The 15,250-nt window shown below is 47.3% G+C and overlaps 1 protein-coding gene across 1 annotated transcript in view; it reads left to right on the top strand.

The window, feature by feature from the left end:
- LOC147663284 (E3 ubiquitin-protein ligase TRIM39-like) overlaps nucleotides 1-13,001 on the top strand; it is a 185,604-nt gene extending 172,603 nt beyond the window's left edge. The window contains exon 6 of the mRNA XM_086950557.1: nucleotides 11,898-13,001. Within this exon, the coding sequence (XP_086806683.1) occupies nucleotides 11,898-12,409 (512 nt within the window). The 3' untranslated portion in view covers nucleotides 12,410-13,001. The remainder of the gene's footprint in view (nucleotides 1-11,897) is intronic.
- Nucleotides 13,002-15,250: the final 2,249 nt, after the last annotated feature.

Genomic DNA, 15,250 nt, shown 5'->3' with positions numbered 1-15,250 from the left:
ACAGAGGCTGCAGGGCCTTCATTTTCCGGGCGCCGCCAGCCTCGCTTCTCCTCCCCCACCGCACTTTCCTTTTTTGTCTGTCACAGGTGCTGGATGGGGGTCCGCCACCCAGTGGGCTTCTGGGGTGATCTCTTCACTTCACGCAGGCACTTCTGACAGCCCAACTGCTTACTGTTCAGACCATTGGGCTCATCTCTCACCCGTTGGGTCACTGGGTCGCCTCCAGGTCTGCCACTGCTTCTTGCTATAGGTGGGGGTGCTTTTCGGTGCAGTACACGCCCCCCGCCCAAGCAGCATAACGTGGCTCCCGCCCTCCTGCATACGGGTCCGTTCTGACTCAACGCCAATGAAATGTTGTGGGGCCATAGGCCCCCATGAATTAAATGTAACAACAATGACGCAGTATTATAGTAGGTAGAACTGGCCCTGGAAACTTGTGCACGGCCCCTTTTATTAAACTGGTTTCCTCAGGAGGTGGAGGCTTCTACCACCATGATTTGTGGTAGGGTGTTGGGTGTCCCCTGGGGCAGGGAGATGGAGGTGAGCAATGGTCATGTTCACAGAAGGCCCTGCATAGCGTAAGCTGCTTCTCTGCCTTTGCGCCAGCTTCCATAATACATCAGAGGCAAGTTGTTTCCTTCATTTGCATGGGGCTCCATGCAAATGAGGGGATGCCCCATTAGAATAGTGCCTGCACTATATGTACGCCGGCATTACTTGTGTTACAGAAGGCACTGCACAATTGTCTGTGGCCCCTTCTGTAACAGTACAGTGTGATGCATGCCTGAAACAAGCACTGGCGTTGCCAATAGGTTTCACATTTGGAAAGTTGGAGCTATTGGTTTTGTAAATGACATTTTATATTTATATATTGTTATTGACAATGCCAATAACGATATATAAATATAAAATGTCATTTACAAAACCAATAGCTCCAACTTTCCTACTGCGAGACCTATTGGCAACGCCAGTGCTTGTTGATCACTGTGAGTATCTGCCGCCTGAATTCGGTCCAGCTCCTCTCCCAGCATGTTAACTGATTCTGTTCTGTTAGCGGCTATTTTTTAGGTCTCGCCTCTGCAGCTCCCATGCGCTGACCTAGGAGGGCCTTTAACCATCGGTCTTCACTTTTCAAGCGCTGCACTCGGGCTTGTGGCGGCATCCACCTTGCGGGATCGAGCAGGTACGTGCCACAAGCACAAGTGCAGTGCTTGAAAAGTGAAGAATGCGCGAGCACGCATGCACGCACCACTCCTGGGCTTGTTCTGTTAGTTGCTTTCTCTATAAGCAGAGATTGTGTGTGTATAGATTTACCACAAGGCAGCGTGAGCAAGCGTAGAGCGGCTTGGAAACATGAGGCGGCATACCCAATCACCTCCAGCCTCTGACGGCGTGTTGCTGGGCAACTGAGTACACCGCCTGCACTCCCATGTGAAACATTTGTACCCTTGCTTGTGTTGTGTGTGAGCATCCGAAGAGTAGCGGTGCTGTCCCACAGCATCCTGACCAAGTATACAATGGCGTTGTACTACTTTGGCAGAGTTTGGGACTATTTTGGAATGTATTTATGAGCGCTTTTCACAAGCGCAACTGTTTATCGTAAAGTCACTTTTCACAACCACTACTGTGCGCCCGCCTACTTTTTGTGCATGCCGCTCTGCATCTTTCCTCCCTCCTCTTGTGCTACGTGTCCCTTCGTCCAATTACCGCCCCCGCTTTTTGCTCCTCTTATGTTGTTCATCCCTTCTGCCATTAGCGTACCTTCCCCTTTCCTGTGGCTGTAGCGGATCTGCCAAACAGGCTTGGTCAGGGAGGCCTTTTCAAGTTGAATACAATATACACGTTCCTCATACCCCGCAGACGCACCAACCAAGATACGAGATGTCCATTAACTTGATTAGGATTCTCTAATTGTGACTGATTGGCATATGCAGCGGTAGTGCTGTGGACTTCAGGCAATATTTATATATGTGATTTTCTTTTTGCTTGTGTCACGGCGCAAGGTATTAAACAGTTATTACGTTCATGTACCAGACCGAGGTCAAGACAAAGAGTCACTGTACATGATGCACAGCTTCTTGTTTATTGTCTCCGTTTCTGGGACACTTTAGCATCCAAGTCGGGAGCTTCTTGACAGGATGGTTGTTCTGAATGGACAGATGACGTGATACTCCCTTAAGTGCGGAAGTCACTTTGCAGCAATTTTCACAGCTTTATTAGTTGCCAAGATAGACTGATTCATTTTACCACACACAAGTGACCCCTGAGTGCCTGCGAAAGTTGGTTTAGGGATCATAATGAAAGACTTGTTCAGAAGGGGTAAAGGTTCGAATCCCGGCAGTCCCTTCTATTGATCAATAGCTTTGATTGCAACGATTTGACTACCAGGCATTGGCACCTTTTGCAAGTTATGCAAGCTCTTACTGACCTGTTGCTGTTCACAGATTCGGCTATGGGCAGAATCATAGACATCAATACACCAAAATGGAAGGTGTACCGGAAGTGACATCACACATCCTTTGACCTTAATGACATCACATTAGGGGACGTATATGACTACTACTGACTCCAAGGCATATTGAATAGTGGCACGGCTCATGGTCCTCCATGCTAATTCAGCATCATGTCCAGGGAAACAGTGACGTGGCAGTCTCCAGCTGTGATAATTGAGAACATGAAAATGGTGAAAGGACAAAAAAACACAGAGTACTCTTTCAAGGAACTTGGTTCCTTTGTTCATGCAGTACATAATGCAGGAAATTGACATACAACCCATCTCTATGTGTGGGTGTGCAACTCTGATCATGCCAATGTCCACAATTCTTCATTCTTCAGGAGGTGGCTTAGTCAAACGAAGGTGTACTCCAGCCTTCCTGCTCCATCGAAGTATAGGTGATTTCACACAAGATGCATACACTTGGCGTTCCATTGGTTTCTGGAGGGAGGGAGGGTGAGAGATAGGAGAGCAGTAGAGGAAACAGGTAGGAAAAGGAGAGGACGGATATCAGTTCTGACGACTAGTAAACCCTGCTGATAACTGTCTGGTCTAAATAAATACAGGACTCCTCCCAACGTGGGTGTGCTCCTCCCATCATTTAAGATCTACTCACACATACATGTGGTACTAGTTAGGCTAGCCATGATAAACCACATAGATTCACACAGGAAAAGCTGGTAATCGTTCTCTACATGGTTTGATCAGCTGCGACGAGTCGTTGTCTTGGCCGATTCATGGGGCTGGTCGTGTATCTCTACCACACATCAGTGAGACACCTTCCGAATCATGTACAGCACCCATCAGGAGACTTGTTACCCGGATCTCTTGCACAAGAAAACGGGTGGAGTCGGTCACTTGAAAGAGAGATCTACTGAGCGGTGACCCTGGGCCCAGAGCACTGCTCAAGGCCTCGCGTATGGTCACAGATGATTTTAATGGTGATATTACATCACTATCAACATTTTTGATGATTTCACTAAAATCATGTTTGCTGACAGTGGGAATATTGCTGTTTAATTGAGTGACCATTGCAGGGACATCTACATGTTGTGGTAGTGCAACCTTCTCGCTCATTTTAATGTCTGATTATGTGTATTGGTGGAGTTTCAAAGACATCAAGCATTATCTTTAATCAGTCAAGATATTGGTTATGAGTGACTATTATTGACGAGTGTAAAACAGACTTTTTTGCTCAGGCTTTTTTGTTGACTGCAGCAATACATTGTTTTGATTGTTTTCCATGCTGCCTTAAACACTGATCTTGAATAAGGGAATAAACAGGGCATTTTCTAGTCAGCCTAAGACTTGCTACAGATCGTGTTTTCACACTACTGCCCCATGTTTAACAACACTGAAGGGAACATTTTCTGTCGAGGTACAGTTTTTACTGTTCATCACTGTATTTGTGTTTGAAAGTAAAGATATTAAAATAAATATCCCATCATTCAACAAAAAATACCATTCCACATAATTACACTCATAATACACAATCTCACTCCACATAGTTCCAGTACACTCAATACCACATAATTACTATCTGCATAATTCCACTGCACACCATGCCACATAATTCCACTACACAAATCTACTCGACACAATTCTGCAACTAAAAATTACAATCCAACCCACATTATTCCACTACACAACACATGCATACACACACATAAAATGTGTTTTTAAACAGGTGAAGCACATTGCCATTTACAATGCCAATAGCTCTAGCTCTAACTCAAACAAACGCGAGACCTATTGCATTTCCAATGCTTGTATTTGATTTTCCCTGTAAGATGAATGAATGAATATACAGCTACATAACAAGAGCAGCTTTGTTTTTATTCGATCATTAATGCTCATAATATTTGTGAAAAATGAACCCCTTTGTGGTCGATGCAAAAACAAATTCAGTTTGGGATGGATCCCTAAAGACATTTACTAATTCAGTGACAGCACGGCTTGTAATGCAGGTTTACCCATCGTAAATTTAAAGGCCCAAACAACAATCTTTTTTATTTTGATATCTCTATCAGTATTTCATATAAATAATATAACAGCACTGACACGGTGTCACACAAGGCCCTTTTCTGTTTCTCGATAGGGCATGGTATATTCTCCTAATGGGAGCTTCTTTGTTATTCACATGTAAGGGACTTAAAGCTTGAGTATATCATCACTGCCATTTGCTTTCATGCACACAAAGCACTCCACAACGCCGGACCAGCCTACCTCAACAGCAGACTCAGCTTCTACACCCCCACCCGCCAGCTCAGTTCCACCAGCCTTGCCCTCGCCGCTATCCCCCGCATCCAACGAATGACCTCTGGCGGCAGATTCTTCTCCTACCTCGCCACCAAGACCTGGAACACCCTCCCTACCCACATACGGCAGACCCAAGACCTACTCGCCTTCAGAAGACTCCTCAAGAGCTGGCTCTTCGAGCAGGAGGAGCCCCCCCCCCCCCTCCTCCTCCGCGCCTTGAGACCCTCACAGGTAAGTAGCGCGCTCTGCAAGTACTCTGATTGATTTCAAGGTGCCCCAGCACTGACAAAAGTGCACATAACCCGGAAACATCCCACAAGGTTCATCTTCATAGTAGACATGCGTTGCAGCATTTTTTGTTATTTCTTTTTTTTAAAAAAAATTTTTGGAAACCTTTATTGTGCAACAAAAGCTTACAGGTACGGGCCCACAACCATTCAGGCCGGCCGCAAAATGAAGTAGTAGCATAATAGGCAAAATCAAAACAGCTCAGCAGTCCCTGAGACGAGGAGCAGCAATTATCTGAAACATCACATACTGGAAAAAGGGGGGACCACTGAGTACAGGATAAATGAGGTTAATTTTTTAAGTTATAGGTAAGAAGGATCAGACGCAGTCACTTCATCGATAACACATGGCGGGCAATGATCCCAGCGGATTAGCAACAAACTAAGCAATAATTAGAGGATCATCAGAAGAACTTGAGGATAATAACAAACAGTACAATACGTACTGGTCAGTACCCGCCCCATGACCGTGGAACATCTTGACTAACGTTAGTGGAGAGACCAACAGCAGAAACAAGAAACAGCGCTACACCTAACCACCAAACTGACCCAAAGGAAAGAATAAGAAGAGTCAAGAGAGAAAGGAGAAAAATAAGGCCCATAGAACCAAGACGAAACAAAAGACCCACCCCCAAACCCCCCACCCAGCACGCATGCAGAGGCTACGGCCTACCCCCCCCTAGCAGTGTGCCTGTCGCCCAAAAACCGAGTCCCGAAATAAAGACTCAGAGAAGAGAAAAAGGAAAGGAAAAAAGAAGACATAAAAAACAGTGGAGGAGGAAGACCATCAAAAATATAATCTCGGCCGCCCACCCCCGGACTCCGCAACCGATATGACACCAACAGACAATTCAAGCAATGTCCCGCTTATCCCACTTAGTCCCAGCAATACAAGCAGTAGCAATCCAAGAAACGTCCTTAACCTTGCCCCCTGCGATCAAGTTGGTCAATGGAGTCCAACAGTCCAGCCGGCGCCACGGATGATAGAGGCGCCCGGGATGGCCAACACAGAATGGGGGGTCGTCCACCAAAGTCCACGAAAACCATTGCTGCTTGGCCGAGAGTGGCACAAAGAGGATCAAAACAAAGCAACAATCCATCGGAAGCAGCAGGCCAGAGCGAGAATACCAGCTCCTGGAAGGGGTGAAGAGTCACGCCACCAGAACTCAAAGAAGACGGCAAACATGGCGTCCAATGACGATGCACCAACCATTGCATGAAACCATGAACACCAGACATCTTACGAGCCACTGCGGTCATCACTTCAGCTGAATCAGTAGCGCGATCAGCCAACGCCTCCATATGCACCTGGGTAGGCAGTTTACTGTGGTCTGATGTAGAGTGTGGCGTAGTGTGCAGCACTTGGGGGCAATCACGGCCACCAGGAGAAATAACGTCGAGCCTGCTTCTCAGATCTCGGGCATTGTCGCAAAAAGCAGTTCTTACAGCCTCCAAAGCGCCCAAAACATCACAGATCCCCAGCGGTGTCTCAGGAAAAGAGGATGCAGCAGTGTCCGTCACCCAAGGCTCACGGACGTTTAGCAGTTCTGGAAACAGGTCGCCATTTTCACTCACCGACCACGAACCACTCCGATGAACCGCTAAGCACCGCTGGGCCAGAGACGTAGGGGCAACTGATCTCATTGCAGCACCAGCTGATTTGATTCCAGCGAGCATCCGGACCCACAATCGCGATCTGAGGACTCCAATGCCGGGCACTCAATGTGCGATGCAGAAAATGGCGACCGTCACAAAACAGGAGCAACAAAGAAACTGTCCGGGCCACTTCCAAGCCGGGAAGGATACAATGTATTCTCCCCGGGCACAATGTATCCAAGCACGCAAAATCGCTGAGCGGGATGGGGCGCTGCAGCGAGAGGCACAGTGCGACAGTCTCCCGCCGGTCGAACGACTCCGCCTCCTCTGCTGTGGCCGCTGTTGTTGTGGCCGCGTCCGGCCGTCCCCACAAACAAAGACTCGGTGTCGATCCCACGAAGAGCCGGGAAAGAAGCAAGGACGCCTCGCCGCCGCTACCAGTCGGAATGAGACGGGGAACACACCATTGTGTTCAGGATCGTTTCCCCCGTTCACTCGCTGGGTTGAAATGCAGGATGAAGGACAGGATAATTAAGTAAAACGCGAAGGTCGGCGGAGCCGAGAGTCTAGGCGGCCATCGCGGCTGCAGGCTAGGCTCCTCTTCACCTGTTATTTCTTTTTTAATACAGATGTTCAATTATACATAATATAATCCTAATTATATATAAGCTAACAGAAATGGCAATAGCTCTTTCTAAACACTTATAAGGTCCCAAAGGCGAGACCTATTGGCTATTCCAGTGCTTGTTTTTAAAATTGGGTAGACTTGACCAGACTGACTAGCATGCGATCCACTCTTTTCCAAAATGTGACTTTTTGCTATGTGCTTTCCTAAGCCTCTTACGCTGTCTTTTAGTCGGTTGTGTGATGTCTTCAAGTGGGTTGCACCTTAATAAAGTATGGATAATATGGGTTACTGGTTCTCCCAGATCTATACTATTTTTTTGTGAGGTGGACAAAGCAGAGGGACACCACAGCTTTCAGTTTTCCTGTGGCACCTGCTAGTTAACGACCTTTGGGCTCCACGACGCCGCTGTTCCGAAATTACTTCACTTGGCTCCTCTGTAACCTTTCCTAATTGTGATGTTTTTTTGGCAAGGAACTTTATTATTTGGAGCACAGTTGTCGGAATTGGTTGGTGTGGTAACATCCACTGTTCTTGGAGATGTCTTTAACTGCAGCTTAATGTCGTCCAAAACAGAGTCTACAAATCTTGGGAGCGATGCCAGTTTATCTAAAACTGGACTGCAGACACAAGCAGGAACATATTGTGTGTCAACTTGTGCCCTCTGGAATATAGAGAGCTTTTGTATTGAATAAGTCCACCTAGATGTCTGACCTACTAGACTGGTATGTTAAGGCTTCGATGACAGTTTGAAATGAACTAAGCAAAATATCCCACGCATTGTTGTCGTGGCGGTCCAGTACTTCAGCCTGTCGGGAGATGTCTGGAGACAGTGATAAGGGGGGGCCAGCCAGAGGTATTCCTTCTCCCTGTATCAACACAGGCTTTGCCTGTGGCTCCACCTGTGAGTGGAAAGGTCTCCTCCAATTGAGTCTTCCTCCAGAACTCGAATGGAATTCGACAGCCCTATAAGAGAAATGCCATTAGTAATTGACTGTTTTGTTCCCTGGACAGGATCCTTGCTGTCCAAGCCTGAAAGTTGAGGCTTAAAGCTGTTATCGTTGGAATTAAATGGTTGGTGCACCTCAACTATCACTTGCCTAACCTTGACCTTTGTCGGGACAGTGTTTGGCTCTTTTACACATTTAGCCGCCAGTGGAATTAAGAACCAGTCCCTCAGGAACTTTATCCGACTCAGACGGCAAATTCCTAAGTCATTATGGCTTTTCAATGGGCTGAACACCTGAGTTTGCCTTCTCTCCATGGCTCGGAAGCTCCTTTTCGCCCAGTCCTCCCAGTGGAAGGCAGATTTTTTAGTTTTAATTTCTGCGGAGGTAACAGATTTGAAAGATATCTTCAGAGTTGTGGGTGTTATTTCGGAAAAACCAGGTTAAAATGCACGTAGCAGGCTTGTAATCCACTTGCCTCGTTGTGATATGTAAGTAAAGCAGTCACTGGATTCTTTAAAAAAAAAACAAATTTCGTCTCCATTTCCCTCTTTACTATTTTGCTGGTAGTTTGAACCTCTGCTATAATTGAAGGAAATCCCCTTCTTGTTCAATCAATCAATCAATCAAATAAACTTTATTCGGTTTCACAAAAGTAAACCATAAAAGGTACCCCCCCTTCTTGTTTTGTTGTAGCCTCTGCTTGCGTGGGTTTCATTTTTTTTAATATCAACCGATTGGAACACTTTTGTCTACTCCGAGCAGTTATTGGCCTGTTCTTGCTGAGCTCATAGTGGGCTTATCAATCTCGCTATACTGAGTATCTAAATTGTCGCAGTAAATATAATAGCCGTCATGTGGTGAGTACCTTCACGGGTTTTCCACTTCATGCGCTCTCAGGGACTTAAAGATTACACTGCGCACCCACGTAATCACAAGATGGTTACTTCAACACGCAAAGTCAGACACAAGTCTTTGCCTCATCAAGGCTATTAGTGGGAGGGTTTTTTTCACTGGGCCACTGGCGTGTTGGACGGTCACCTACAGGTGCAGACATCCGAAGGAGCATGCGGCACAGGCCTTGTGCCAGCCGCTCTCGCGCCTCTCGGAGATTACCACAGCACTGGCCAGACCTGCAACCAGTGGCGTAACGAAAGTTGAGGGTGCCTCCCTGCAAGTTACATGGAGGGGACACATTCCGCATTTAATCCGGAGCTCTCAGGCCTGAGTACTGTGCTGAGGGCCCCCCTGCAGCCCAGGTTCCCCCTGCACCACAGGAGCTGCGTGGGCCTTTGTTATGCCACTGCCTGCAACCACCTGCCTCCTGGGTTCTTAAGTATAATCCCCAGCTCTAGTTGCTTCCAGTGTCACTTCCTTCTTCTTGCCCCTGTGTCCTCGCCGGTTCAGCAGCCACACTTCTTGAATTATCCTGAATATCCCAGCTGCAAAGGGGCCGAAGCTGAACGGAGCGAGCCTGAGCTTGGTAAATGTCCCACGCAGGGCCACACTACCGCTACTGCTGCCCACGCCAGTGTCTTGCTGCTGGAGCCCTTCTGCTGAGACCTCTCTGCCAAGGGACCGCTGGGACCGCTGGGAACGCACAGGCAACTTCCTCTTAGGAGCGGAGCCGTGGGGATGCCAGCGCAGGCTGGTACAAGCTCCGAGCTCTAGCAATGCACCCAGACCGGAGCAAGGGCCGGAGGCCAACAGGAGCTGAGCCTCTCCGATCCGCTCCTGGGATTGCGGTGCGTCCTCGTATCACTTGTGTCACTCATTACCATCTAATACAGTGCACTGACTAGTACTGTATACCTTCTAGTAGCTCTCCTACTCTGTACCATATATTATATAGCACTGACTAGTACAGTACACCTTGGAGTAGGTCTCACACTCTGTGCCATCTAATTTAATGTACTGACTACAACAGTTTACCTTCTAATCGCTCTGTCACTCTAACATTTTTATGCTGTGTACTGACTAGTACAGCACACCTTCTAGTAGCTCTCTTACTCTATCATCCGATGCAGTGTACTGACTAGTACCGTTTACCGAAGTAGCTCTGTTGCTCTATACCATATATTATATATTACTGACTAGTACAGTACGCCTTGGAATAGCTCTGTCACAACTAATGCAGTGTGCTAACTAGTACTGTCTACCTTGGAGTAGCTCTGTTGCTCTGTACCAACTAATCTGGTGTACTGGCTGGTACAGTTTACCTTTCAGTAGCTCTGTCACTCAATACCATCTAATGCAGTGCGCTGACTAGTACAGTACACCTTCGAGTAGATCTGTCACTTTGTACCCTCAAATGTACTGTACTGACTAGTACTGTATACCTTCTAGTAGCTCTCCCACTCTATACCATATATTATATACTACCATCGAAGGCAGTGTAATGGGTAGTACTGTAGACCTTGGAGTGTGTATTTCATTCTTGGCCATCTAATGCAGTGTACTGACTAGTACAGTGTACCTTCCAATAGCTCTATCAGTCAGTACCATCCAGTGCAGTTTACTGATTAGTAGTGGGTACCCTGGAGTAGCTAGGGTTACTCTGTGCCACGTAACGCAGTGTACTGACTAGTACTGTATGCCTTGGAGTAGCATTGTCACACTGACCATCCAGTGCAGTTTACTGATTAGTACTGGGTATCCTGGAGTAGCTCTGTTACTCTGTGCCAGGTAACGCAGTGTACTGACTAGTACTGTATGCCTTGGAGTAGCATTGTCACACTGTACCATCCAGTGCAGTGTACTGCCTTGAGCAGTACACTTTTAGTACCTCTGTTACTAAGTGCGATCTAATGCAGTGTACTGACTAGTACTCTATACCTCCTAGAGGCTCTCTCACTCGGCGCCATCTAATACAGTGTTATGACTAGTACTGTATTCCTTCTAGTAGCTCTCTTCCTCTGTACCGTGTAATATAGAGTACTAACTAGTACAGTACTCTTCTTGTATATGTTACTGTGTGGTAGTGTGGTGTAGTATGTGCTGAGAGGTGCAGTGTAGGGTGTAGTTGAATGCATTGTCTATGTAGTGCAGTTTGCTGTTCGGTGTACTGTGTGCTCTAGATGAATGTGTGCTTTAGTGTAGTGAGCAGTCTAGCGCCCCGTGCTTTAGTGTAGTGCGCAGTCTAGTGCTGCATGCTTTAGTGTAGTGAGCAGTCTAGCGCTGCACGCTTTAGTGTAGTGAGCAGTCTAGTGCCCCGCGCTTTAGTGTAGTGAGCAGTCTCGTGCTGCGCGCTTTAGTGTAGTGAGCAGTCTAGTGCTGCATGCTTTAGTGTAGTGAGCAGTCTAGCGCTGCACGCTTTAGTGTAGTGAGCAGTCTAGTGCCCCGCGCTTTAGTGTAGTGATCCATCTAGTGCCTCGCGCTTTAGTGTAGTGAGCAGTGTAGGGCTGTTCGCTTTAGTGCAGTGAGCAGTCTAGTGCTGCGTGCTTTTTATAGTAGTGAGCAGTCTAGTGCTGCGTGCTTTAGTGTGGCGAGCAGTCCAGTGCCACGCGCTTTAGTGTAGTGAGCAGTCTAGTTCCCCGCACTTTAGTGTAGTGAGCGGTCTAGTGCTGCGCTCTCTAGCGCTGTGTGCTCCTTCCGGATGTGGTGTAAATTAATCATATGTAAAACAGAAGCAGTAATTACAGCCTTTGTTTGTGTCATTAAATCTCTAATTGTGAATCTCATCTCTGCAGTGATGGTGACTCTGGATCCTGACACGGCTCATCCTGAGCTCCGCCTGTCTGAGGGGGGGAGACGAGTGAGAGAGACGGGCACAGCACAGACCCTGACGGACACCCCCAAGAGATTCACTTACTGCCCCTGTGTGCTGGGGAGCGAGGGGTTCACCTCCGGCAGACACTACTGGGAGGTGCAGCTGCTGCAGGAGAGGGCGCTGTGGCATGTGGGGGTCGCAGCGGAGTCTGTGAACAGGAAGGGAGGGATCACATGGTCACCTGAGGGGGGAGTCTGGGCTGTGCAGGGGTGGGGGGGTCACTACAAGGCTCTCACCTCCCCAGAGACCCCTCTGTACCCTCATGGGAAGGCCCTGAAGCTGGGGGTGTATCTGGACTACGAGGGGGGGCGGCTGTCCCTGTACAATGCTGACTCCATGGAGCTTCTCTTCTCCTTCCCGCAGGCCCCCTTCACACAGAGGCTCTTCCCGTACTTCAATCTCTATGGAGGAGCGGAGCTGAGGCTGGTGTGAGAGTGACCCGCCCTCCCCCCAACTGTCATCTACAGTTCAAAGAATCTTCAAACACCAACATTCCAAAGAATCTTCTTCACAACGACCCTCCCACATGTTGCCATGACACCCAGAAGCCTCATGTGAATCTGACTGCTACGTATCTTTTTTCCTTGTACTTTTTAAAACAAGGGCAGGAAATGTTTGCTGTGTGAATCATGCACCAGACATCATGTAACATGTGATAAAGTCTCTTTAAAATTCACAAATGTGTATTTCTTTCACACGTGGAGCTTTGACATTAATATACACATTATAGCGCTGCGCTGAGAAGGACTTATTGAAAGTGATTGTTTTTAACCATGAACTTAGAAACCAGTCCTGCCCGCCCAACAACAGCGCTAATATTAGTGACCTCCGACGCAAGACAGTTGTCACGTGAACCCTGTATGTAACCCAGATTCAGGGCAGCTTTAGGACAGTGCGACCGGTGCAGCCGCACCTGCGCTAATCTGGGAGCAGTGATGTGTGCAGAAGTAACTTTAGGTTTTAAAAGCACCTGCTGCTTCCTTGTGTGTCCAGCAGGTTTTAGGCAACAATAAAAATGTCAAGATAACACAGGTGATTGTTTCTGCTGGAGGGAGATCGAAGTTTTGTCTTGTCACAGTTTCAACTCATCCTTAAGTAGCTCAGAGGGTTAATATGCCGGCTGCAAAGAACGTGTACATGCAGAACACAGAACGTTAATCCTCATTGGTTTGTGCAACATTTCCTATAGACTGATTTACACATATAAGAGTCATTGCTTCTGTTAATGTATGTTTGGTGTAAAGTGCTCGGACACCCACGAGTTGGCATGAGTAGCGCTATAAAACAAAAGACATGCGTATGAGAGAGGGACGCTACAGAGATGGGTGCCACTGTTGGAAGGTGGGAGTGTAGGAATATTTGGAAATGGTGTCATGGGCGGAGGGGCACAAATAAATATTGTCGCACCTGACGCCTCTAACTCTAAAGCCGGCTCTGCCCAGATTCTTTTAGATCCATTAATTCAAATGCAATAGGTTTTTGTAGCGCTGGTATTCTAAACTCACAGTTTTGAAGGTGCTTTCATACGAGATAAGGAAGAAAATGGACCATCGGTGAAATCCAATATTTTTCCAGGATCACTAAATTTGGTTACGCAGTGAAGCCGCAATTAATCCAGGTGTTCTAGTTTCCCTTCGGACAAATTACCTACTAAATGGGTATGTATTTGTCTCTCCTTTTTACCTTAAATGTTAATGCATTTGTGATCCATCACCTGTGAATTAAGTTGATATTTATTTGCAAGGGTTTAAAACTTCTTTCTGAGGACAGTGTTTTTGTAACGTGACTATGACGAGGCCAGTGAAGATATAGAACAATACATAACTATTTTTAAATATTGTAGTTCCTAAACTGCAAAGATTCCATCACAATTACAGACCATCATGTTTAAGTTGTTTCTTGTGAAACATCTGCCCTGCTGCTCAAGCCTCTATTGTAATTTATGAAATGTGTATTGTGCAAAGATATGCAGATTCTGTGAACAATGTGCAATAATGTTATATTCCAGCCGCACAAATACAACACAATAGCGTCCTGCGGGGCTTTCATGACTCCACAAACATTACCAGGTCGCGCAAACATATTAGGTAGAATTGACTTGTCTGCAAAAAAAATTCCAGATGTTATTGTGTATATACAGGCCATCCTGTATTAAAAGTAGAATCTATTTTTGTCATGAAACTTAAAGAATATCAACTAGATGTGTGACACTGAGAAGCAAATCTGCCTTTCAAGCCAACGTCACGTGCATGCTGGGACTGAGATAACGAGGATCTTAATAGAAAGCATCAAACTACAAGTCTCAAAATGCAAAGCGGTGTTGATACAAACTGTCAGAGGTTGGAGGGGTCACTTAGAGTGAGATTTTGACACCAGCTCAAGCAAAGCAAAATGATTTTGCTATGAGTTTTAAATGCTTCATGGACGGCAGGAATGATGTGTGATACTCGTCACCTCTTCCTCCTTTTAGGGGTTTCTGCTTCTTAATATCCTCGTCTTTGCTTCATGGAGATTGGATGTAATTCTTGTCTCTTGAGTAAGATGTGGGCTGAGTATGTTCTCTTTCAGCGTTAGTGTCATGACGTCCTTTTATAAGGTAGCTCAGTAGGTTGAGGCACTTCTGCGAGACCCATGATCTAGGCATCACAGGTTACACTCCTGGCAGGGGCTTCTCCGACTTTCTAATGATTGTACTGTATTGTATCATTTATATAAACCTTCTTGCTGTTACCAGTGGCTGCAGCTGACGTCACTGAGAAATGGACCTCCAAGCCTTAGACATTCATTTAAGATCATTATGAATACTGGGGGTGTAGTTTTGGTTTACTTCAATACAAATATTAACAACTAGCAGCCCGTCCCGACCTTGTCTGGGAGCAATCAGGCTTCCCCAACCCCCACCCACCCCAACATTGTGCAGCAGCCCGGCCCCCCGCCCGCCCCGACATTGTCAAGCAGGCCGGGCCCCCGCCCGCCCTGTCCCCCGCCTGCCCCGACCCCCGCCTGACCCGACACCCGCCTGCCCGGAGCCTTACCTTAGTCGCCGCTCCTCCCCCGCGCTCCTCATTTCACCGAACATTGTGCAGCAGCCCAGCCCACTGCCCGCCCCGACATTGCCGAGCAGCCCGGGCCCCCGCCTGCCCCGACCCCCGTCTGCCCGGAGCCTTACCTCAACCGCTGCTCCTCCCCCGCTCTCCTCATTTCACCGCTCCTCGCCGCTTACCGCTCCTCCCGCCTGTCCACCGGTCCTCACCGCCATTCCGCCGTTTGTCA

The sequence above is a fragment of the Lissotriton vulgaris genome, unplaced genomic scaffold, assembly GCF_964263255.1.
Source record: "Lissotriton vulgaris unplaced genomic scaffold, aLisVul1.2 SCAFFOLD_481, whole genome shotgun sequence".
NCBI classification, from domain to species: Eukaryota; Metazoa; Chordata; class Amphibia; order Caudata; family Salamandridae; genus Lissotriton; species Lissotriton vulgaris.
The sequence above is the reverse complement of the archived record's forward strand: the minus strand, read 5'-3'. Positions and strand labels throughout refer to the sequence as shown.